This window comes from Poecilia mexicana, unplaced genomic scaffold (assembly GCF_051168715.1).
Source record: "Poecilia mexicana isolate PSO_F unplaced genomic scaffold, ASM5116871v1 scaffold_15, whole genome shotgun sequence".
NCBI lineage: Eukaryota > Metazoa > Chordata > Actinopteri > Cyprinodontiformes > Poeciliidae > Poecilia > Poecilia mexicana.
Window position 1 is genome coordinate 16,510,997 of NW_028263384.1, and position 25,335 is coordinate 16,536,331.

At 38.3% G+C, this 25,335-nt stretch overlaps 1 protein-coding gene across 1 annotated transcript; it reads right to left on the bottom strand.

The window, feature by feature from the left end:
• Positions 1-136: 136 nt before the first annotated feature.
• On the bottom strand, positions 137-25,335 carry LOC106918074 (transmembrane protein 150A). Its single transcript, XM_014987533.2, has 8 exons — positions 24,995-25,335; positions 24,449-24,690; positions 17,261-17,308; positions 16,292-16,378; positions 15,409-15,476; positions 9,149-9,276; positions 3,474-3,651; positions 137-2,998 (listed from the first exon to the last, which is right to left on the bottom strand). The coding sequence occupies exons 2-8, from the start codon at positions 24,511-24,513 to the stop codon at positions 2,742-2,744; spliced, it is 831 nt and encodes a 276-aa protein (XP_014843019.1). The 5' UTR covers positions 24,514-24,690; positions 24,995-25,335; the 3' UTR covers positions 137-2,741.

The window sequence follows — 25,335 nt, forward strand, 5'->3', positions numbered from 1 at the left end:
GGGCTTTGGTTGTTTCAACAACTATATTCATACATGGATGAAAACAAATGTATTCAACTTCGCTGATCAAAAATGTTCACCCAGCCCGTTTTGCAGCATTGCAGTTAAAGATTGATCTTAACCCACATATTCACACTTTGGACTTTTTAAAGTTTTTATTCATTAAGCATTACAATATACATACAATCTTGTCACTTTGCATCAAAAATAGAATTTGCAGCCTACCTCTTTGGTTACCGATATGATACATAAGGCACATGATGCACTTTTTTTTTTTTTTTGCCTTCAAGCAAATGGGGTACCGAATACTTGATTCTAATGTGGCTTACAGAAGCTGATTAGCTTAGTCAAGAAGTTCTCACCAGTGACCTACTGATTGCAATATTCGCCACACTTTCTTGAGCATCTTGCGCAGTTACAAAAGCTACAATTAAAGCTACATTTTTTTTTTTTTTTTACACGACAGAGTCTCGATTTACAAAAGAAATCTATGATATCATAGCTAATGTCAACTGAAAAAGCAGCACCTATATACTACACGTCATGACATAAAAACAGAAGGTAGAAGCAAGCAGGTTTCATTCTGCTTCGAGTTAAACATTGTAGCTGGTGTCCGAAGAGTTTCCTGAGTGCAAAGATCCAATAGATCTATAAACAAGACAACAGAGTAGATATGGTGACATGAGGATGGGTTTGTCGCAGGGAAGTCATGCACTACTAGTGTTCCGAGATGCACAAAACAACAAATAAGCATTTCTAACCACTTGTATGAATTTTTTGCATTCTATTAGCAACATGCTTATGCTAAAAGGAGAAAATACTTGGAGGATTTGACAAACTAAATTCAGGTAGAACACGCTCAGGTAGGAGAGCTTGAGGTTATATAAAAATAAAATCAGTCGTTTGCCATTCTTTGACTTCTGTATGCGACGTGACACAAGACTCCAACATGAAATGATGCTATACTGTGCTTGACCAGCAGAGAGCAGCAGGCGACCCACGCTCATTGATATGTTGCAGCTGCGGGGGCTTCTCCAGGTCTAGCCTTTTGAAAGTTTACATTCAGCCTGAAAGTTAATTACTGTTTGACAGATTTGCTTCCAAATTACTGGCACTACGGCAACATGAGGCCACTTGTATTTTAAGGCAGCGTTGATAAGAGCCTGCTTGTGGAAGTATTAAAGAAGTGAGGCCTCTGCTTTCTCGTATTTTCACACTGATCCCTTAAAAACAAAAAGTAACTTTGCTGTCTTCGGTTATCTAACTGCATTTTTCTGTAGTTACTTCTCGGCACTCACATGAACCCTCTCTCTGTCAATGAGTGATCTTCAGTCTTATTGCCTATGTAGAGCGGATATTACAGCCAAAGCAGAAGGCAGAAGTGTAGGAAAACCCCTTTTGAGTTGCAGCACCAATTACACACACTTATTTTTTTTTTTTTGTGTAAAAATCTAACTTTAGAAAAAAAATAATAAATTCACCCTTTTTCTCTTCGGCTCATCAATCCCAGAAAGATGAGCCGAATCAGTTGTGATGTTCTGAGCTACAAAGACAAAACCAGCAGGTAAACTAAAAAACACATTCTTCTCGTCCTTAACGGGGAATAATAGGAGGCAGCCCTTTTGTTAGAACCTGAAAACACGTGTTGCATCTCATCACTAAACCCAATAAACCAAGCGCTCTGGCTTGAATTAGCTTGTATGCATCTGGTCACTAAACGCTCTTTTTCCTATTCTTCAGTAAACGGTGAAAAACTGAATTATTTTGGGTTGAATATCAATCTAGAGTACATGTTTTTTTTTTTTCTTTTTTAAAAAAGTAAAAAAAAAAAAATAGACTGGCTTAAAATGAGTTTTTGAATGTAACAATGTAAGGCACGCGGTGCATGCTTTCTATGCAGAAGTAAATGTATTCTGGGCGTGAGTACCAAGCAGACTTTAAAAAAAATAGTCTTACAGATGAACAGCTGCATAAGAGGTTGGAGCACCAACATGGCATCCCAAACAGAAAATATTCAAAGTCTATTGAAACTTGGTCAACGAAAAATAAAAACTCAGAAACAAAATATATTCCTGGTTTTTAAGCTTTGCAATCCACTCGTCTTTGGCTTGAATACAAAAAGGAATTTGGGTATGGAGGAGAAATATTGGTTAAATAAGGTAAAAATCCATGTAGAATACCATGATAAAGGACACCAAGAGTGCTGGTTTGTTCTTTCTCCAGGGTTGAGTGAAACATTTCTGTACTTTATCGGTAACATCCGCATACTGTCTCTCAGTCTCAGCACTGTAATACTGTCAGCTGGGCTGTCCAGCAGCCTCTCCTTCTGCGTATCCGATGAAAGCATCACGGTGGGGATGAAATGGTCCAAAGCGGCAAAGTGAAACAGTTTACAGCTGGGCTTGACCAGTATGTCCTCCCTATCTGACGACTGACAAATAACTCTGCTTCTTCTGGTCGATAACAACCGGTCTGAGTGAGGGGAAAGCTGGCTGTCACACCTGATCAATGTGCAAAATGCAAATAAGTTCATTGGAGACAAATCCTGATGCAGACAGAGTAGAAAGTAAGCAGCAGGTATTTACCCACTCTGCCGTGTAACGGCAGCTGCACTGGCCTTTTCTTCGAAAGCGTAAAATGAATGTGTCCCAAGATGCAGAATTCAACTAACCTGACCGTCTGAGTTTGACAGGAACAGAAAAAAAAAAAAAAAAAAGTGACAGCAAAGCTTCAGGAAGTGGCTACAGTATGGACATGGTTTCAGGCTGGTGAGGATGAGACTGTCCTCCCATTCCGACCAGCGTTTCCAGCTTCAGTTCTCTCCCAGCAGCTCCCAGGGACCCTCCCCGCGCCAGCACCGCCATGGTGTCTCCAGACATGCCGGCGAACTCAAAGGCGAACGTCCCATAAAACAGCATAATGATGACACAGAACACCCACTCAAAGATGGCCGAGGCATGCTGCAGGACGAAACTCTCCTGGCAGAAAAACACGCCGCCTGAACAGTGTGGTTAAGGAAAGATCAAGATCTACAGAACAGAAAGCTTGAAGCTGTCCATCAACCAACCTCAGTCAGAAGGGAATAAATCCACCTTTAGGTGTCACTAATTTCAGTTTTAGGAGTCACTCTCAACAAGCTTTGCACATTTAGATCTATTGTAAATAGCTAGTGTTTGTCAAAGATTATCAACTTTATTTAGGTCTGGACTTTGATTAGGCCAGTCAAATACATGAATACACTTTGATCTAAACCACTACATTACCCTGACTATGATTAGCACTGTTGTCTTTCAATTTCAATTCTTTTGCCATCACAAACAGATTTTCATCCATGACAACCCTGGATTTACCACCATCTTATCAATTCTGACCAGAAAATGCATCCATAGTATGTTGCTGCCACCACCATGCCTCACATATCACTACTCTGAAGAACTTGTGGGGCGCCATCGAGTCATGGCTGAAAAGGATACTGAGCACCAAGGCCCCGAAGGCCAGCAGGGTCATGCAGACACGCAGGTGGGCCACGTAGTACTCCCCCTGGGTCTTGGCCAGTCGGTAGGTCAGCGCCGACTGCAGGCACACGAACAGCATGCTGGTGGGGAAGGCGATGCCTGCTCCGACATAGTGGAGAACTTTGGCATTATCCACCTGATGAGAGAGGAGAGAGAAGAAAGAAAGGCTTTGTTAAAGAAGTCATAGCATAAAGATAAGCAGCTCATGGAATAAAGTGGGAGAGAGGAATAAAAGATGGAGGAGATGCCAGCACTGAGCCGGTCACAAGAGTCATTGTGAACAATACACAATAGGAGCGTGTGACCACGTTTCCCACCAATGGGTACAATGCAAATAACTACGAACACAAGTCATAGATATTCTGATCAGAGCAGAGTCAGCAAAGCCTTTCTGAAATTATAAAACCCATTAATTCAGACGGATTGAGAAGAGTTGCTTTTCTTGGTCCATGCTCAGAGATTGAAGGAGATCTGGAGTTACTGTAATTCTAGTGGTTCCTTAGAGCAATAGCCTAGAAGTAATGCACTTCTTGTTTCAAAGCCATTGACCTGGCTGGTACATACTGAACATTCCTGTGAAAAAACTACAAATCTGCAGAGTCACAAAGTTAGATTTTCAGATTAATCCACATCAAATATAAATCTCAGATGCACATTCTTTCACATATTTGCCTAAAAAGAGCTAATTGGACAATGGGGGGTTAAATCACAGGACTTGCTAAAGAATTCACTAATTGAACATGAATATATTCTTTAATAGAACTGCATTTATAAACTCCATATGCAATCAGGCACTGTAGGCTAAAGATCTGTTGGGCTACATATTCTCTCATAATAAAATTTCACAGATATCCAAACAAAGCAGCCTTATACTTTTTATGACTGTGCTGTCTTTACTTAATTACGCAAGTAGATATTATGTAAAAGCTGTGCTAACCAAGTCTGGTAATGCAGTAAACACAAATTCATTAAAGCTTTTTTTATACAGCTTTACCAGCTATATGAGGACTGTAAAGAACAATGCATAGTTTCAAATGTTCATAAACTATCAGTGCTGTAACAATGGATGAGAAACACAGCTTTCACCGTACCTGCCTTCATTTTCTGAGCTAAAAGTTTACACCAATATGTATCTTTCAAAGAAACTGGTCATATTTCTCTAGCAGCTGGTTAAATTTCCTGTGGCGTGTTTTGCCATCACATAAAACATGACTCAATGACTAAACAAGATCAGTTTGACAAATAAGTTCCTGCAGGATGAGACAGACTGACCAGCAACGCCAGTCTGACTGACTGCGTTTTGTGAAGCAGCGACGGGGCGTCTGAAGGTAAACATGCGGGAACAAGCCCGGCATATCAGCATTTGTGAGCTTTGGATTTCCTCTGTGGAAACAGAGCTTGATGAAAAGAAGTGAAACTGAGACGTTCAAATTAACGACACACCTGATGTCTTGAACGCCTGCCAAAAATCTAAAATCGAAATCATGAGATCATTAGACGTTTTAAACCAGACTTTCAGAGAAACATTTTTATAAAAAAAAAAAAAAAAAAAGATTATGGGAGTATTATTTCTTCTGAATATGTCTGGAGGAACAGTAATCAGGAGGTGCCACCCAGCAGTCTGGTTTCCTTAGCTTACAACTTTCATGAAGACAAAGTGTTTCTCCATCATCTAAAAAGTTATGTTTCTTTTCCTGAACAATTAGAGCGCAGAACAGGAAAAGCCCCTGTGACCACGTCACAGATGTGCTGCCAGCATCTTATGTAACAAACGTGCCTCAACCAAAGCAGCGTACGTTAGCACGTGCTTTGTCTCTGATACGTTTCCACTTTGCTTTGACTCCTCCCAATATTCCAGCTTGTCTGTTTCCACCTGAATGATCCTGAGTCTGTCAATACATTTTAGATTTGGGTATATGATGCAACATAACCCCCATTTAAGGCACTAATTAATCATATGATTGGTTTAAATAAAAGAAAATGCAAAAAGTGTCATGGCTGCGATTGGATACAGAGGAGCCTCTGCTCCCCACGCCCTCTCTGCCCAACTCTGCATCTGGCCCTGCTTGATGATTCATTTCCCCCTGGCTCTTCCCGTAAATTCTTCCCATTTCTGCAGCACTGAGAGTTCGCAGGCGAAGCGGGAAGAGGGCGAGGGCGACCTTTTTTTTAAGTGCACACAAACTGCCACATCTGCAAATCTGTTGCACTGATACAAAACAATCACTGCTCTGTCATAGACTTGTACAGACTTCTTTCTTGTTTCTATGACTTCATACAAACAGGAGTCCTCCAATCACAGCCTGTGGGATTTTGCACTATATTTCAAAGACAACAGTGATTTGCAAAAGCATTTCTTTTCACACCACTTGAAATTTTCAGATTTTGCCACATTGGAAGCTCAAATTAAAATATATATATATTGTTTTTGTGACATACTGGCACACAAGCAGTGAATAATTGACCATAGAAAGAAAAAATAAAATTAAAAAAATGAAATACGAATATATATTCAGAGTTAATAATATCTTGGAGAGGTGTCCTTCAGTGTAACTCCAGATCCACGTGAGCATCTCCCAGATTTGAATACCTCCAGACTGAAATATTAACTCGCTTTCCTTTGGAATAATGCCCAAACGGGAGAATGTCTGAGCCAAAAGTTTGAAGTCAGATTTCTAATTTGATTTAGGTCTGAACCATTTTAAGGCAGGAACATTCATTAGTCTAAACTAGAGCTGCACAACATTAAGAAAACGTTTAATTAAATTGCTATTGCTGAATCATGCGACAGCAATTAACCCAGAATTTCCTGAAGCTTCTCTTTCTTTTCCTTCATCACAAAGCCCCCCACCACTCTTGGCAAAATCTAGACACTAAACTTGCACATCAAGCGTGTCTTGTGAAAGTGTATCAAACTAAAGTATTGACATTCAGAATTTGCAAAAATAGCACCAAAAGTACAATATCGCAATATTACACACTTGCGATTACTGCTGTGATTTGATGTATTGTGCAACTCTAACATTAAACGATTCCACTAAAATATGGGCTGTATGATTAAACAAATGTAAAAAAAAAAAACGGTCATGGCGTATAAATACTTTTTCAAGGCACCGTAAAAGCAACTATGTTTGAATACTCTTCTATGTAAAAGCTAATAATGGTCATGAACTCAATTAAAGAATAAATGTTTTCACCAAGCCTGTTTAAAATATTCAAAACAGAAAATGTTACCGACACGTTTTGTTTTCGCACTAGTTTTACAAACTAAAGAGACTTTTTCTCATCACGAGTCACTTCTCCCTTCTTTCACTTATTCACAGGAACAGTCAGCTATTTCACAATCTTTCTAAAGCCGGAGGACAACACCAATATGGCAGCCAAACAAAGCACAAAATAGGAAACTAAACGCTTTAATCTCAAACATCTCTCTCTTTCAAAATACTAAGAATGCATCATTAATGGTTCCTGTAAGTCTTTCCCGCCAGCAAGGCTATTTTTTTTTCCCCCTTTCTCAGGAAGAAAAACAACATCACCAAACCATTAGGTAAACCAGACCTTCTGGAAAATTACTCTCAGCCAAACTACGAGTTACACAACTCTCACCCTTTAATCTAAATCAAGTCATCACTTTGTGATGATTTGATAATTTGCATTAATGTGAACTCAACATCCCCCGAAATGGAGTCAGCCTACGGAACTATGTGTGTGAACACATTTTATGTCCCCGCAATGTGACCAATACAAGCCTGCAAATATACAAGAGTCTAGGCTCCCAGCCAGCACTCCAAATATTTAAACATCAAGAAATTCCTTCCCAGAGAGCAGATATCTACAAAGAAGGAAATCAGGTTCGCTTCCTTTACTTGTAACTTCGACCAAGGCCAACTAAGTGGTCCACGCAGCTTTTAACATTTAGTTAGAATGCTGCGTTATATTTGCAACAGATGAGCTTGGGCTTTTATGTACACTCATCACTGCCATGAAAGTCTTTCATCTTAGGCTTTAAATGACATCTTTAAACCATTCTCCTCAAGTATTGTTGAAATTGTTGAACACAGTTTCAGTGACTTTGAAAAAGAAGTAGTAGCTTCACGTGTTTCAATTACACTGGAATTTCTCTAATGCATTCTACGTGGAAATTACATATAAAGGCAGAAATATGTACATACAGTGACCCAAACATTTCACCAAGTGGTGCTGAAGGTCCAAGGTCCTTTTAGCATAACGAGTGAGAGATCACGATATGTTTGTCTTTGCAGCACAATCAGAATCTAAAATTCAAAGAAACTCAGTGAAGATTTTCAGAAGTTGGAGAAAATCTAGCAGAGCAGCAGATTATAACATTAACAGCTCCAACACTTGAAGGTAAATATACTACATTCTGACTTGGTTGAACTTTAATAAGGTCTGAGAGAAAGTTCAAACTGTAACCCTCAGACAAAACAATGTGACTATGACCTTACAAGCTCGGAACCATCATGGCTCAAAAGTGTCTTTACTTGGAAACTGCTGGAACACAATAGTCAGTGAGTTTCATATTACCACAAAATTAGAGGTTACTGAGCAAGAAAATAGCACCTGCTTCAAAACTGATATCTAAGAGATAAAATTTTAAAGTAAAATGCTTATGAGAAATGCTGTATGGTCAGATCAGACAGTGATTACGCTGCCTGTCCACAATAATGACGTATTTGAAAATCTCACTCGACTTCTTCAGACATAAGAAAGCTGTCCTTGTAGCGCTCTTACAAGGACAGCATCCTTGTAAGACGCAGAGGCTGCATCATGTTTTGGAGTTTTTTTGCCAACACTAGTACATTGCAGAAGGTAGATAGGCCAATGACAACTCACCACCTCCAATTTATTTAACTTTACTTCAAATCAAACACTGGACAGTAAAAAAAGTTGGACAAATGTGGGTGCTCTGATAGGACAATGAACAGAAACACACGTCGAAACATGAGCACAATGACTTCCAAAAGACCCAACCTCAACAATAGCAGAAATACGTGGACTATGGTCAAACGCTCGGTCCGTTCCAGGAACACAATCAATGTAAATTGAATTTTGCCAAGAATTGTGGTCAAATATCCACAATTGTGCCAGAATGACAGAAGGCCAGTTTGACGACAAGACAAGACATAAGCTTACCAAACCACAAATTGTTTCAGTTCCTGTTCATTATGAAAAAAATCCAGCTCAAGTTTCAAACAATTAAAAGCAATTCAAACTCCATAAAAAAAAAAATACTTAAATAGTCTTATTTTTGAACAATTGAATCAGGTAAAGAAGATGTCAACTCAAGGAGCATCACTTTTTTTTTGGTGTCTTGTCTGTCAGAATGTAAACTTCATTGTTTCTATTGTTACCCAAAATATTCCTATGCCGTGAAAAAGATGTAGAAACTTCTGCAGCACTAATAAATATCAACTTTACATGATGATCAACATAAATCATTAAAAGCTTAAAATTAAACTTACAATCATGCCAAAAATAAGAGTGTATAATTTCTTCTGACAGCAGTTGTTAGTGTGCTGAACTGAAAGTTTGTTTTTCTTTTTTTTCTTTTTTACAGTCACAAAGAAAGCTCGTCATTTTAACGTGTCTCTTCTACAGTTTTTGTTTCCTACCTGGAAATTTCCCACCATCATGAGTCCAGCGGCACAGATCCAGCCTGTGGACAGACTCGCCGTGTTGAGAACACAGTTTTGATGCTTCTCAATAACATGGGCGTAGCGAAGCAGCACAATCACCACCACTAAGAAGAGAAAGACAAATAAACACAGATCAATAGGTCACAGTCATTGTGTCAAGTGAGGTTGAAGGCTTCATAAGTAAAAATGGTATTTATTTTTCTTTTTGTTTATTTTGGCAGAGTATAACATACAGTGACTGGATGTAATTTAATGGAAACATGGACTCACACATTTCTCAGCCAAAAATTACATTAAGTTCTTGGAAAGCTATTTATTTGCCCATAGAGGCCACTCCGAAAAGAAAAAAAAAATCTGGAATAGGAAATAGCGGGAAAATGTGCAAGACACACTGGTGGGGGTGGACGCAAGTCCCTCTGCGGATTAAAGGGGAAGCGAAACAAAGAAAAAATACAGTATTTGGGACAGTTGAGAGACGATGTGCTAATGGGTTCTAGCTGCGCTCACTGTTGTTCTGACCCCTGCCTGATTCGTCTTTATTCAGTCTTCACTGCTGGTGCTTGATGAAAGCTGACTGCTCACGGTAAAAGCGGGACATTGGAGACGAGTGGACAGAACGAAGCTGAAGGAACAGAAAGAGACAAGGAGGCCCTCATGTCTTGACATTAATCTTATACAACTAAACTGCTGTGGTAACTCTGCCACCATCTCTGTGCAAATTCACAAGAGTGTAAAAGGAAAACATAAGAAAGTCAAGAGCTTTGTCATTCTTTGGTTTTGTTGCAGCTCTGGTGGCTGTGAGTCAGCATCTCAATGACTGGACATATTCAAAAATGTGTCCAAGAGCTTCATCAGTAATCTATTTACATAATTATTTTATGATAATTTTTACCCATTTGAGCAAACTTGCGTAAATGTTGATAGTTATTTAAAACAGATTCCAAATAGTTTGTCATTTCTTCATGACAAATTGTTGCAACTAAAAGACATTTGGTATTACTTCAGTGACGCAAATAGAGCTTAACCAGAAATATGATAGCCTACAGAGACCAGGTGGTGCCATTTGAGAAAATAAAATGCCAAATAAAAATCTTGTGCTTCTCTTTATAAAACATGAGATCAGAATGTGCTTCTTAGGTCAAGACTTGTGTGCAAGAATCCACAAACTTTGCAAATAAATTTACAAACCTCATTTTGCTGTGCATTTGTAACACTGTAGCTTATCTGCCTCGCCTTTCAATGGCCTACAAAGATATGTAGCTTCACATAAAAAAAATAAAATAAATATATTACTCCTGTATTTCTACCAAAAGTACTGATACTGCTGCACACAATTTACCACATTTTTTGGAATATAAGGTTACTGCTACCAAGCTTACATAAATGCTAAGCTAATGTTGCAGCAATACCTCCATCATAACGTTTAAGGATCCATTGCAGACTCTCTGTCTGCACTGATGAAGATTCATTCACATTGGCATGTTGAATGTTTAAAGCAGCTGAGATGGCAGGGAACACTGACTGTGTGTGGAATATTAAACTTTAAGTCTGCAATAGTCAGATTATTGTTGAGTATGAGAAAAGAAAAAAAAGAAGAAGTTCCTATGCACCATCAGCATTAATTTTATCCTTTATCCTAAAACACAAAATGACAAATGTGAGATGATTTCAGGTCAAATCACGGAAAACCAAATAGCTTGAAATAATCGTGTCATTATTCTTTTTCGTTTTTTTTTTTTTTTTTTCAAAATGGAGAACATACTGAAAAGTCAGCTTAGTGAGCTGCAGCTTATTTCATCCATCTCCATGCACAAGGCTGCCTGCATTTTATAAATATATAAGAGATGATTGTGTTTAAACTTGTTGGGGACCATGAAAGCTTAGCCTGGAGGAAAAGAACAGAATGAATTAAGATGTACTTCCTATAAGCAAATGCATCGGTCTTCTTTTAGTTTGCGTAGGATATTTACTGTTGTCTCCCTTTAAAAGTAACAGGCAGAAGCAGAGGTTTAGTTAGCTTGTCCAGATTACGTTTTTGATGAGCAAGCAGCGTAGTTGACCTTCACCTTGCCTCTGAGGGTCAGGACAGCTTCTTCCTGACAGCTCAACAATGGGAATAATTTCAGATAAACATGACATCCCACAACATTGTGAGACATTGTACAACCCCACAGCACCTTTTCAGTTCTCACTCTGTTCTCTAAAGTCAGGAAACTCAGGAAGGAAGTCCACTGCGGTTGAAAACACTGTTTACACACCAAACTTACTCGTCCATGTAAAGTCCTGTTGCTACATGTGGAAGTAGAATAATGTATACAACCCTACAGGGGTAAGAAAATCTGCAGACCTATGCACACTTAAGTGTATGTTTCAGCAGAAATTGCAGTCTAACAAGCCCTCCTCGTCCCCATATAGGGATGATATTTCAGCTCAAGCACTCGGTTGCATTTTCTACCACAGGAGGTATTGCAGAGAAATAAAGCATGCATTGTATTTAAAAAAATCATGTGTATACATTGGCAGAAAGGTTAAACCTGGAAAGAAAAGGAGAAGAATAGCTCTGAGGCAATATACGGTTCACAGAGTCCGTGTGATCCTGACCCTGAGCCAATCGCAGCTGGCACAGTCTTCCAAGTAAGTACATAAATCAATAGGCTAACAAGTTAAGCACTGATTATTTACAATAGGCTGCTGTGGAGCTGCATACCTCACCAACTTAGCTTATTTCTACACAGACATAATGAGTTACTTTACAACCTGTATTAACATAAGTCTATGTACAGACTAAACCAGTAGTTTATGTAACCGACATAATCTGGAGGTGAAGGCATCTAATCCAGAAACGGGGTAGGTAACTGGAGTAACAATTCATTACCATGTAATTTTTAGTGTGGAAGTCCAGTATTTTGATAAGGCTGCAGGTCACAAATTTGCATAGAAAGAAGTTTAAATATGCTAGGAACTTATAACATTTGCACATGTTTTTCTCTACCACTCTGATTTGAGACAATCTACATAAAAGCTTCTACTATTTTTCTCATTAAGACAAAAATATTCACACTGTTTGTTTTGAAACCAAGCATCTGTTAAGAGTTTTCCAGAAAAGAGCAAAAACAAAGAATCTTCAAACAAATCAACAAAGCTCAAGCATTGATAAATTTAAAAGGATTGCTTTAAAATATATACTCCAAGTTAAATACAAGTTGTTTTTCTCTTTGGTGGTCAAAAACAAATTAGAAGAATGCCTAAAATAGATTCCGTTTTCTTTTCATATTTACAATAATATAAAATCACCAGCTATTAAAGTATCGGCTTCTTCCTGTGACATCACCACCCACTTGGGTAAGTGGTTTTTGTTTAGTTTTTGTCATCAAATTTACATACATGCATAAAAAAAAAAAGCTAAAGTTGAATTTTTTAACCTCACACTGATCCAAAGTAATCAAAAGTTTTAATGTGACAAATTTATATATTAATCATCTTTATTGGTTTTGTGGTACAAGTAAGTAAATAACCAGATTTCAATGTCAACTCATTTCTTCCTGAAGCAATGGACTAGTGCAAAGGACCTACTATTAAAGGCTGACAGCTGGTAATACAGGATTTTATTCCATAACAAGACTTTTTCCTTAAGGTTTGGGAACCATATTTGAACTATATTCATAGCCTTAATGCTGTTGTTATTCATCTTCTTCACTTATTCTGCCTTGTTTTGTGTGGCACATTGAGTCTGCGGTAAAGTTCTAAAATTAAAATAAATAAATAAAAATTGATGAAGATCTGCCATCAAGTCTTGACTGTGGGAGTAAAATGTAACATGCAAAGAAAGCATGAATATGTTTACTCTAAACAAAGATCCTGACCGGTCAGCAGCTTTGAACCAGTGTCCTGTAACGGCTGATCATTTGCCCAATTTATGGTTCAGTGTATTTCTGAAAATATGTAACAGAAATTTAGCATTACTACTCACGTTATGAATCCTCATGTGATCTGACCAACAGTGCAATTCTAATTATATTTCATATGTATTTTGATTAGACACGTTCGCTGGACAGAGGTACCAGCAACCCTCCGATCCCCACTAGGGACAAGGGCATACAGAAAATGGATGGATGGATGTTGATTAGACAAATAAATGCATCATCAATTAAACTGCTTCTTCGTTTTCTGATAAAGAGCTTCACTGAACATAACTAGAATGATACTTAAAAGAGAGGATATTCAGAGACAATTTCCTCATAACCTTGTTTTATGTCGTTACAATGATTCATATAACTGACATGTAAACTTTAATTACATGCCAGTAAATATGGACCCTACATGTTTCATAGAAAAGTATTAGGCTGTAGATCTCGGCTGGGAAGGTATACCAAAGGTTTTAAAAACAAAAAACAAAAAAAAAAACAAGCTACACCTTTTTACAACTTTTCAATGTGGTCCTTTTTCAAAAAAGGGAAATTATAAAGGGAACTGATGAAGTTATCTTATCATAGTTTACCATCACCTAAAGGTGGAAGCTTAGGAGACAACATTGAGTCTGACCTCACAGTGTTTTGCAGACGTATTGTGAAAGAAATAATCGTCACAGTTGGCAATCTTGACTTAAGCAAGATGGGTATTGTCAGGGTTGAGAAACACCGAATGTGGAGCTCATGTTTTTCTCATGTTACCTTGAATAATGAGTCAACATCTTATTGCTATTAATGACCAAAGTACAATTAGCCAGCACTCATTCAAGCTCTCCATGTTATGCAGTGATGAGCACTGGCCCAATAAACTGAACAAACATGTTGGTCTTTCCCTGCTGCCTGTGCAGACTTCACACCAACATGCAACAGTCTGGTCCCTTCTGTCTGGCAAAGTGCACATTTTATACAGTCTCTGTCTAAACAGACAAAGAAGCCTATAACTATAATCTGCATCTAAACAAGACAGGAGTAAACAGTTTTACTACAGTCCAGAGGCAACCAGTCAGAAGTGAACAATGCCAGAGGCATGGGTACAGAAAAAAAAAAGCTCTTTATACCAAGCTTTTTATACCGTTGTGTGTGCGAACACACACTCACACACAGTCAGTCCACAGCTGGGAAACATTAACTAGATCAGGGGAGTCAGAACCACCAGCGAGCACCGGGCAACAGCACGTGTAGACTAACAGAAGACATGCAGAGCAGCACATGGGAGCTCTGCCTCTTCTGTTATATCACGTCTGTTTTCCTTGTGCCTCCTGGAACACACACTGTCCCTTCTGGATGTGGACAAGTGTATATTTCTCCATTACAACTACTCTGAAACTAAAGCAGGCTTTCATTTCTGCTTTGTTCAGATTCACAATGGGTTTCTCCTCATATTAGAATATGAGAATATATAGACATGATGACAATGACATTTTATGCAAGTCTCCATAATAATGTCATCATGAAGACCAAGACGCGTAGCAGACAGATTTGGAAGAACTTTAAAGCTGGGCTAGGATATAAAACAATATGCTAAGCTATAAGCAGTAGTCTGAAAATGTAAACATGCCAAAGCATGTTTTTGCAACAAAACCTCCCAAGACATTATCTTCCATCTAAACCTACAGGCTGGGAAAAACAACTTAGGTGGTTAAACCTATTATTTATTCACTCCACCAGTTTGCCGTTTGTGGCTGAGTTAACTATAAGCCAAGCAAGGAACACGAGCAAGATGGCAAGATGTTGAGCAGGTTTTGTAGAAGTTTTGGTCTGATGAGAGGACAACTGGTCTGTTTGTTTCCCATAGAAAACATCAATGGAGGTAAACTACAACTGCATTTTACACTAAAAACATCATCAATATGGTAAAACAAGGTGGTGGAACAATCATGCTTGTCAGATCAAAGCATATTGGACCGGCCCAGTCAAAGTGCAGACTTTTCAAAACTTGTAAATGGATGGTAACAGACACAATTCTTCCAACCTGACTGAGTTTCAGCTATTTTGCAAAGAAGAGAGGGCGAAAATCTTACTGTACTGACATAAATTCACATAGGAAAAACTGAAAGCCATGTTTGGTTTTCCTTTCAATTCCCAAACAGAAATTACTTGTGTGCTGTTGTTGGTTTGTCACGTAAAACCTAAATAAAATACATTTAGCTTGTGATTATACCATGACAAAATGTGTAAAAGTTTATACCAAAGCACTGTTGGTTTGGTGCTTCATGTTGTACCATAAGGAGGATTGAGGTGTGTGTTGTTAGTGCCCATATTCCTTACCCATGAAGGATCCGGTGCTGCAGATGAGGCTGAAAAAGCAGCTCTCTGGTGGAAGAGTCCCGCATTTACTGCAAGAAAAAGTACATAAAATAATTCAGAGAATTACTTTGAATCGGTACGTCCACACTCTTCAGCAACAGCGTCACCATTTGCACCATTCTGTGAAATAAAATATGCTGCTGAGCTGCGTTCGTGCTTGTTGACAGTCAGACCGAAGCTTGATCCCTCACATCCCGTAGTGAAGTGTTTGGCTTCTCACCCACTGCATACCCCGCCTCTTTTCTAGGAATGGGAAATGTCTGAGCGATTGGGAAGCCAGGAGACACTCGGCTCCTGTCTGTTTCTGTAAACGTTCCTGCTGCATTAAGCCACTCACATGTTCTTCTGGAACGTACAATTTAGTATGACTACAGAGGAAAACGTCCCCTTCCTAATCCTTCAGCACTAGTTTGATTTTTTTTTTTTTTTTTGTACATAAAAAATAGCTTGGTGAGTTCATACTGCCTATTTTGAGGCATTACATTTTACATAAAGATTGTTTTCACGACTGTTTGAGTTAAATCTCCAGAGTCTAACAGTTAAACAGGAACAGGAGTGACTTGATTTCCTCCCCAAAAAAGCAGGTTTTGTTTGCATGCGTGTTTACATAGCTTAAGTGTTCCTCTGAAGTGCCACGGTGGCAGGCAGGATATTTCTGCCGTGAGTTATTTTCAGCACGCACACAGGACAACGGTCTCTCAATCTCTTTTCTTTTTTTATAAACAGTGTGCAGACAGGAGCCGAGCGAGACAATGGGACGGTGGTTCCTGTTTTTAATCAGCAGAACCAAAAGAGACATGGGAGCCGCAGGGGTCCCGCCACACATGGCCGGAGTCTCACTCACCTGATGAGAGGTACGTTATCTAACGTGCAGCAAAACGACGGACCGCTCTGCAAATGCAGGTCCTCTTCACAGGACTGGTTGTACAACCTGCAACAGAAATCATTCAACATTCATTAAAATCGATGCTCTTTGGATATCACTCGTGCCAAGAATGGAACAATGATGAATGAAGAGATTTTATCTCATGGGCATGTGGGTCCCAAATAGATCTGACTCACGCTCAATGGGCACCAAGTGGGCCTGTGTTCATAATAATGGGGCCCGCCTGTGTTGACTACATTGAAGTCATGGTGAAACCATGTGGGGCACCATAAGCAGGGTCCCCAGAGGGCAGAAAGACAACTGGATCAAATTTCTTAAAACATCTGGGCCTCACATGGGTCACACTTCTTAACTTTTGTCGTTCTGCATCAAACTTATACAAACAACCGGTTCCTTTAACCCATGGACAGTTCTTTATGGGGTCAAATTTGCAGCCTTTTTCCAATTCCTGAGGCCATCAAATGTAAATGAAGGCTGGGATGAGTGAATCAGTCAAATTTCAGTAGCAGAAATAATTGCCTTTTTTATTTAAATAAAAGCAAATAGATCAAAATGTATACATTTGTTTAAAATTTCTCAAAAAAAACAACAAACGAAAATACAATATTTAAACAGTGTTGTTCCGTAAGGTTATCTTACAATAAAAATCTCATCCTCAAAAAAAAAGGATGCCTGTTTTTAATCAATGTTAACCTCACAACAATACTTCCAAAAAATTGGCTTGGTAGAGAGGTCATTTTGTAAGAACAAATAGTCCCTGAGTACTGTTTGTTCTTACAAATAGTCTATGCTGTTCTTTGTAAACAAAAATAAAACATTACTGTTTTATTTTTGTACCCACTGTTTACCACATACCCACTACAGTGGGTATGTAGGGATCAACATAAATATGATGAAACAAAACACAGGAAAGAAGAAGCAGCATACCAGTTATCCACAGGACAGACGTGCTGGTTGTAAAGGGCCATGGCATATCTGAAACAGACACAGCGTGATTAACCAGAGTGGGAGGAAGATAATTCATAATGTGATCAGTTGCACTGCTATCTAAAAATGCTAATTTCTAAGGGATTGAGTAAACAAAACGATGAAAAGATACAGAAACAAGCACCAACACAAATGACAAAAGAATCTACTGATGTCTTTAGCACTGATCCTGAACAAAGTGAGATAAAATGGACAAACTGGTTAGTGTGTTGACATAACATCAGCTAAAGAACATCATTTTGTATTTTTTCAGCTTGTCTGAAAAATACACTTTTACATTCTGTGGGCCAGAAAACATTATAAACATTTTATTGGCCATTTCTAAAACTGAACTAAAGCCTTTTAATCTCTGATATTTGCATGTAAATTAGTTGCTTTTCCCCTAATGCTGATTTTTTTTAGACATCAGTGCCTAAAAAGATACACAAATTAGAATAATTTGTGCCATTCTGACCTTACATTTCATCGGGTCAGCCTGTGAGACCAGGCGACCCGACGTTCAATAATCTCTTATCGTTGTCCGGAGCTATAAAGTTCAAGGAGTGAAAATACTAGTTAGTTTCAGGAAAACCGGATTGACGAACAGTCATTATCAGTTCTGTTGTTTGTTTTTGACAGGTCACTGACCAGCTTCATCCACTGACGGTTCAATGACCACCGGTTCAAAAATTAGTAGCTACATTTTAAACTAAATCACGACGATTACAGTCAAAGTCTACGTTGCCTCTGGGGTGACCACTAAAAAAAGTTCAACTTTATAAAATTAGCTTATAAGGCTTTACACATAAATGAATCAAGTGGCATTCTGCACTGATCATTGATCACTGATTTAAAGTGAGTTCATGACAAAAAAAAAAAGTGGTTTATCATAAAACAAAAAAATGTGGACCCCGGCATTAAAACATTGAACATACATTCACCGGCCGCTTCAAGAGGCACATCCGCTCAACAGCTTGCTTAACCAAATAGTAAATCAAAATAATCCAATTTCAGCAATCCAGTGAGGCATCTAAACAGGGCAAAGATGACTTACAGAAGTTCAGTACCAGAGTCAGAATGAGGTAGAAAGTGAAACATAAGTTACTTTGAAGAAGGAAGTGACTCAGATTTACACAGAACAGCCAGAGAAAAAAAATAGCCAAAGGCTGGTTTGATGATATAGAAAGGCATCCATGTTTCACACCCAGATATGCAGCAACTGCAGATTTTGACCAAAATCTTATCGTGTCAAATCCATCCAGCTCTGAACACAAACAGGACAAACCAATAGCAAGGTGTACCTAATAAAGTGGCCATCAGAGTGTAAATGTCAAGCTTACTCATATCATTGTCAACAATTTGTTTCTACTTTAAATAAAACCAATAAATTAAACTTTTTTTTACTATATCTGATGATGCTTACTGAGCACCTATGAATACAACGATCCAGATCATGTTCAAGACAGAAGTTAACGGTACCTTGTGATAAAGTTTTCTCTGAGGTCTCATCTCAGACCATATAATATTTTGCCAACACACACACCCCCCCCCCCCCCCCCCCACACACACACACACACACACACACACGCACACACACACACACACACACACACACACACACACAGCTGTTCTGTCTGTGCATGTCCAATCCTTATGAAACAGCAAGTGAGGAAAGATCTACACACGTATGTATAACAGATAAGGGGAATTTCTTCATATCAAAATGAGCGGTGGGAAAGTGTGAATCTTGAGATAATTACATTCTCCAAAACCATGTGACTCAACTCCAGCTAGAACAACCATATTCATTTGTATTCGATCAGTTAGTCTTTTTTTTTTCTACACCGGGCCTCCCACACGGGGAAAAACGGACAAACGGGAAGGAAATGCAACTGTCAGTTTGTCATATTACACACTTCTCATTCACGCACACCGACATGCAGGGTTAAAAATGGTGGGCTATTCCGAGATGCTGAACATCTGTCCTGATTTGCGATCGCAGACGTAGTTCAGCAAGAGTTTAAGCACCAATTAGGAATGTTTTCAGCGGTTGATGGTATCATGTTCATGAAGCCGTTTTTAAAAAGGACAGAGACAGCATGTTGCAAACATGCACTCAATATAGCCCGAAATGACCGTGTGAAAAACATTCCTGGGTTAAAATAATTCTGCAATCTGAAAATCTCAGTTTAAATTTGAGTTTGTTACTATCATCATCCTCCATCTAGTTTGTTGAAATGAGCATTTACAGTCAGTGGACTCACTTGCAACTTATATCCAAAACTGCATGTATGCACTTCTCAAAAAGGCAAATACTGACCGTGATTGTAGTACTTTTATACAAGACAATAAAGGAGAAATAGTACAAGAATTCAAATACTGTATTATTTTAGATGCACAAATCTTTAGCATCAGAGATGGACAAGTTATTTAATGCCATGATTACACCCAATAGGACATACTGTATAAGAAGCTGGTAAAAAAAACAAAAAAAACACACATTTAAAACCAATTGAAACAGTTTAGAAACAAGCATCCAACAGCTGAAACAGCTGAAACAGCATCCAAAACAGCTGAAACATTGGGTGCCTTTAAATCTCAACTTAAAACCCACCTGTATACAGTTGCTTATGGCTAAATTGCGGGTTTTGATGTCTTCGATGTTTTTAATGTTTTTATCTTTTTTAATCTTTTTCAAAATGTCTCTCTCTTTCTTACCGTTTATTCAATGTCACATGCTGTTTTTATTTTAATTATGTAAAGCACTTTGAAATGCCTTGCTGCTGAAATGTGCTATACAAATAAAATGTGATTAATTGATTGATTGATTGATCCAAAGTGACGAAAAGCTTAAATCACTATTACTATCAGATACACTAAAAACATTATAAACTAAGTTGGGAAAACATTGTAAAATAGGACTCTGTCTTTGTTTATTTTGTGATTACATGCCACTTTAACAATTTATGCAATAGACTCTCAGTAAAAGGAACAAGGGCGAACTCTGGGGTGACCGTTTACCATTGAGGAAACCCTCTGATGGTCACACTACTTTCTCTCATCGCCCATTTCATGCTTGGAATGCAGTTCTGAGTAATATCACACAGGAACTTCCACACTTCTCTCCGAAAACATCTTAAAAACTGGTTCCTGGAAAGTTAAAAATGTCAACAGGACTATATATAAACATGTATTATTAAGGTTTTGTCTTTTACACACTCAGCTTAGTAGTATTGCATTTGCTTGATTTTTTTTCTTGTTTGCGTATCTTTTAGCACCAACTTGTCTATGGAACTAGAGACTAGCTACAGTATATATGGGGGAAATTCCTCTATAGCTATAATCTCATATTTATGTGTAATTCATCAGCAGCATTTTTGTCCCATTTCTAAAAATAAACTGAACAAGCTGGCGTAAGAGATTTCCCAATTGTTGTTTACCTGGCTTACATTCACAAATATGAAGAGACAGTAGATGTGATATGGAAAAGACACAACTGGGACTGACTGAATGCAAGTTAGCCAGCTGAAAATAAACTATGTGAATTAGCACACATTATGACACTTTACCCAGGTATTATGAAATAAACCAACGTATTATGAAATAAACCAACACAAAAGTAGTAGTTTAGTCGTGTTTATCATCATCCTTCTTCCCATCCACTCTGACCAGCTTCCATGTCGCTGTTAAAGAAAAGCTTCTTCTTAAACTTCCAGAAGGATTTTTACACTGCATGACTAAATGTTGTCCTGTAAATACATTTGGCCTATTGGCTACTTCTCTAATTAATGTTTACATTGCCCAATCTTTCAGCTTATGTGGACAATTATATGTTGCGACACATAGTTTTGCTTGCAGTTGTGACATAAATGGTAAATGACCTGCACTAGTTCAATGCTTTATCAAGTCCAGAGGACCCCAAAGCACTTCACCCTACATTAAGTCATTCACACATTCACACACTGATCTACTCTTTCCATTTTCATTCAATAATACTCCGTGGGACATTAAAGGCTGGGAATATTGTTTTATAATCCAACCCGGTTATGAACTTCTCCACAAGCAGGGCTGTCTGTCTTTTTTCTTGAATTTCATGATGCCGTTTTCTTCACTTATGTTCTCCAACCAGCCTCTGAGGCCTTCACAGAACAGTCAGATTTACTGAGATTAAAATACATGCACATACCATTTACCATTTACCAATTTCGTGACATTTGAAAGGGGGTTAATATTTTTGCGTGCCAAAACTCAGATTTGCATTTGTATGACTGTTGGAAAACCAGGCATCCACTACTTTGTGTTGGTATATCAGGCTAAACTCAATCAAAAATACACAGAAGTCTGTAGTTGCAACACAACAAAATGTGTGTTAACACTTTTGCACGTCACTACAAATTTGTAGTAGGATGTTGACGTCAGAGCCAATAATTTCTTCTGTAAATAGAGATGGTGAATACGTGCAATGTCTTACAAATATATGGAATCACATAGCTCTTGAAGCCAAAAGTCATTGAATGTTTTTTTTGTCCTTAGAGAAAGAATATTATTCAGCTTTGTAAGCTAAAACAGCATCTCTGCAGCTCTAGAAGAAGTCTACATAGAGTCTGTTTTAAGTGTTTGAAATAAACCAGAGCATTATGTGTTTGGAGGAGGCTAAGTAATAGTAGGTTTGTTTATATAATTAGCCCTCTATCAAAGCACAGTACAGTTCTATGCTGTAATTGCAAGCCTGTGAGTAACATAAAAAAAAGTTGCTTTTTTTCCCTAAGTCAAGGCTAAACTAGGAACATGAGCAAAACTTCTGTGGAAAATCTAGTTTGTGCAGTGAAAATTCCCAATAGCAGTGCAAAAAAAAACCCAGGAAAAGGTTGTGAGGAATATACAACGGGTGTACTTCCAGTGCAGCTTCAGTGAAGCCAAGCTAGATGTAACGAGACTCTTTTTTTAAAATTAGAGCAAACTATGTCCTGAAAAAGAATTGCAAAAAAAGCCTTTGGGTATAATGAAGTCATGCTGCCATTTTAAACTAACCCATAAAAAGTCAACAGAGGAAGCTTAGTCAATTGTCTCTGGTGGGCAAAAGCAGACACAGAAGTTTTATGCTCGCTGCGTGGTGACCAGATGCTGAGAAAACTCTGCCCAGGCCCTATTAAACTATTTTCTAGAATTTACCTCACTTGCACAAAGAATCAAGGAGTTATGCAACATTTTACATCTTTCGACATTCCACTACTCTGGAAAAAGCCTGGAGACTTCTCTTAGAAACAAGGCACACTTGTTGAGTTAATGGAAAAGTTTGGACAAACAATCCATGACATTGAAGTTTACCATGAGTCAGTTTGCTGCCTGAAAAACAAAAGCCAAAGCTGCTGATTATTACCTGTATCTTTTTTAAAGCTCTCTTTAGGCAACGATATTTTGTTCAGAGGCGCACTCCTGATTGGACAAACAGCTGCGTTCACAAACGTAAACAACCGTGCATAGTTTCAGCTTTGGGCTGCAATCAGGCTGCTCATCACTGATGCAACACAGAGCTTGGCTACAGGACAACAACAACCCAGAGTTGCACCATCTGTCTCCTTCTCTCCTTGGAGGTTTACATTCCTCCTCACAGTCAAATGACAGGCCCAAGAGAAGAGATGCCAGCCAGAGTATAATCAGGAGGCATGCTCATTCTTTATGCCCTTTGGGTTGCACTTCTGCTCAAACACTGTACTGAAGATTAATAAGCTGCACGGCAAAGCTTCATGTTGGACTTTATAAGAGAGGTGAAAATTCCAGATTCTTCGTGGAGAGACTTAATCCACGTGCCAATTGCCATGGCTGCGAGGAATTCAGGGTAAATATGCAGAGTAGCTCTGCTTAAAGAAACTAAGGTAGAAACATGTCTTTGTTCGGCATTTACAAAAGATAAAAATATTTATCTTTTCTTTTGACTTATTATGTATTTCGGATTACTACGGACGTGTTAATGGTATTTAGGTATCCCAAGATTGTAAAAAGTTCCGGTTTCAAAGCTGCAAAAATTGTCCCATCATGTTGCTCCTACGGAACTTCAGGTCATTTTAAAGCGAGGACAGGGGAAGTGTCAAAATGCCTGGAGATTTCTTCTCCTGATTTCTTCTCCTTATCTGCTCTGTGATTAGAGCATAGAGCAGAAAAGTAACATCTCTACCCATATGTTGCTGCACACCGGCAGTAAGCTAGCTGAAACAGGGATAGCATAGCTTTCTCTACTTGGTTTAACCAGCCTAACCAGCTTTTGACACAAATATTACTCTATTTAAAAAGGGTCAAAACTTATCTTAGTTTACACATAAAGAAACTAAAATCTACTACTAAGGCTGAATGCCATTTCATCCATTACTCGTTGATCTGCCCTTAACCCTACATTTCTAAGGGTTAGGACAGGAGTCTGCCGATAAAGAACTAAGAAACTTTTTCAAATGTAAAGAAAAATTTAAAGAAAAAAATCTAAATTCAGCACCGGCTTTTTGTTATCCATTCTGCAAAAGTTTTATGTTTTATTTTAAAACTTTCAAAACAAACTAAATTATGGCTCTTTCATCTAAAAAAAAAAATCTAAAGAAATTTTATTAAAAAAGAAATTTATAACATTTTATTTGATTTGCTTGTTTGTAGCCATAGCTGAGTCAATGGCAAAAACGGCTTTGAGAAGGGTTAACTAACTGCAGTAGAGTATATATATATATATATATATATATATATATATATATATATATATATATATATATATATATATATATATATATATATATTTCAAAACAGACTTTTATCAGCTCACACAACTTTCCAAATTGTGTCAAACATAACTGACATTTAATAGTTTGGCAAACTTGAAACTTGATTTATTTCATTTCTCAAACTGTTCCCTAACTCAAAAAAAAAATCTATTCTTAATTCTAAAAAAAAAAAAAACTAGGTACACGCAGAGAACATCATATGTTCTGTTTTGTTGAGATTTAAAGTTCAAGAGGGCTACATAAAGCACCTTGTTAGATCTCTTATTGGAGTTTGCTATGATAATGCTGGAAAAGAGGCATACATTGTTGTTGGTATTTTGGCTACCATTACAAAAACAAACCCATACAAAGCCTGTAGTACAATACAAAAAAATGTAAAACTTACACAACCCATATCCCAGTGATGCTCAGTACTGGAAGACTGACGGGCAGTATCATCCACAGAGACATTTTGGACCACCTTGAAAAATCCCTTTCCTCTCCGTCCTCTTCGACCAGCCCAGGAATATCCTCTCAGGTAGCAGACAAACATTTACCTCCAGGTGACTGGGCTCTGCATGATCACAGACTGATTCATTTTCCTAAAGATGGAGCTTGGCAGATGGGACATATGTGTCCTTTTTTTAGCTGGTGAATGAGACAGAGAAAGGGGGCAGGCAGCGAGTTAGGTCAGGATTATTCGGGTACTTATCGCGCACTAATTGCACTAATCAGCAATGCAAATTAAACTAATCTTCTTTGTTGGGTGAAATGTGATTCAATCACGCGCAAAAATCGTTCAGTTTGTGAAACTATGATGTTACCTTCTTTATCCGTTTTTTTTTCTTTCTTTTTTTCACTTTTTTTTTGCGGAGCGCAACAAAGTAATATATATTAGGCATGTGCATTTTTCTTTAATCTATCACAGCAAACTATGTGGCTGATTACTCACCTTCAGCCTCCGAGGACCAGCGAGTTTTGCAGGAGGTTTTGTGGAAACTTTGAGACCGTCGACGTGTCCTCCTAGTCCCCTTCAAAACAAAGTGCCAAAAGATGCCGCGTTACTTTAAAAATCTCTTTGCTTCGTGTGTTTCTCCTGAGCAGAGGTTGGCCGTTTCGCTTTGAAGTGCGTGGCGTACAGCTCGCGCTCACAGAAATGCTGCCACGAGACCCGAAGACATCCCAGAAGATCCAGCTGTTTGACTCCGCCCACCTAAAAGTTACGTTCGAGTGGGCGTGGCCCGAGGCGTTGATGATTAAAGACTTCATTCCACCGTAACAAAGACTACTCAA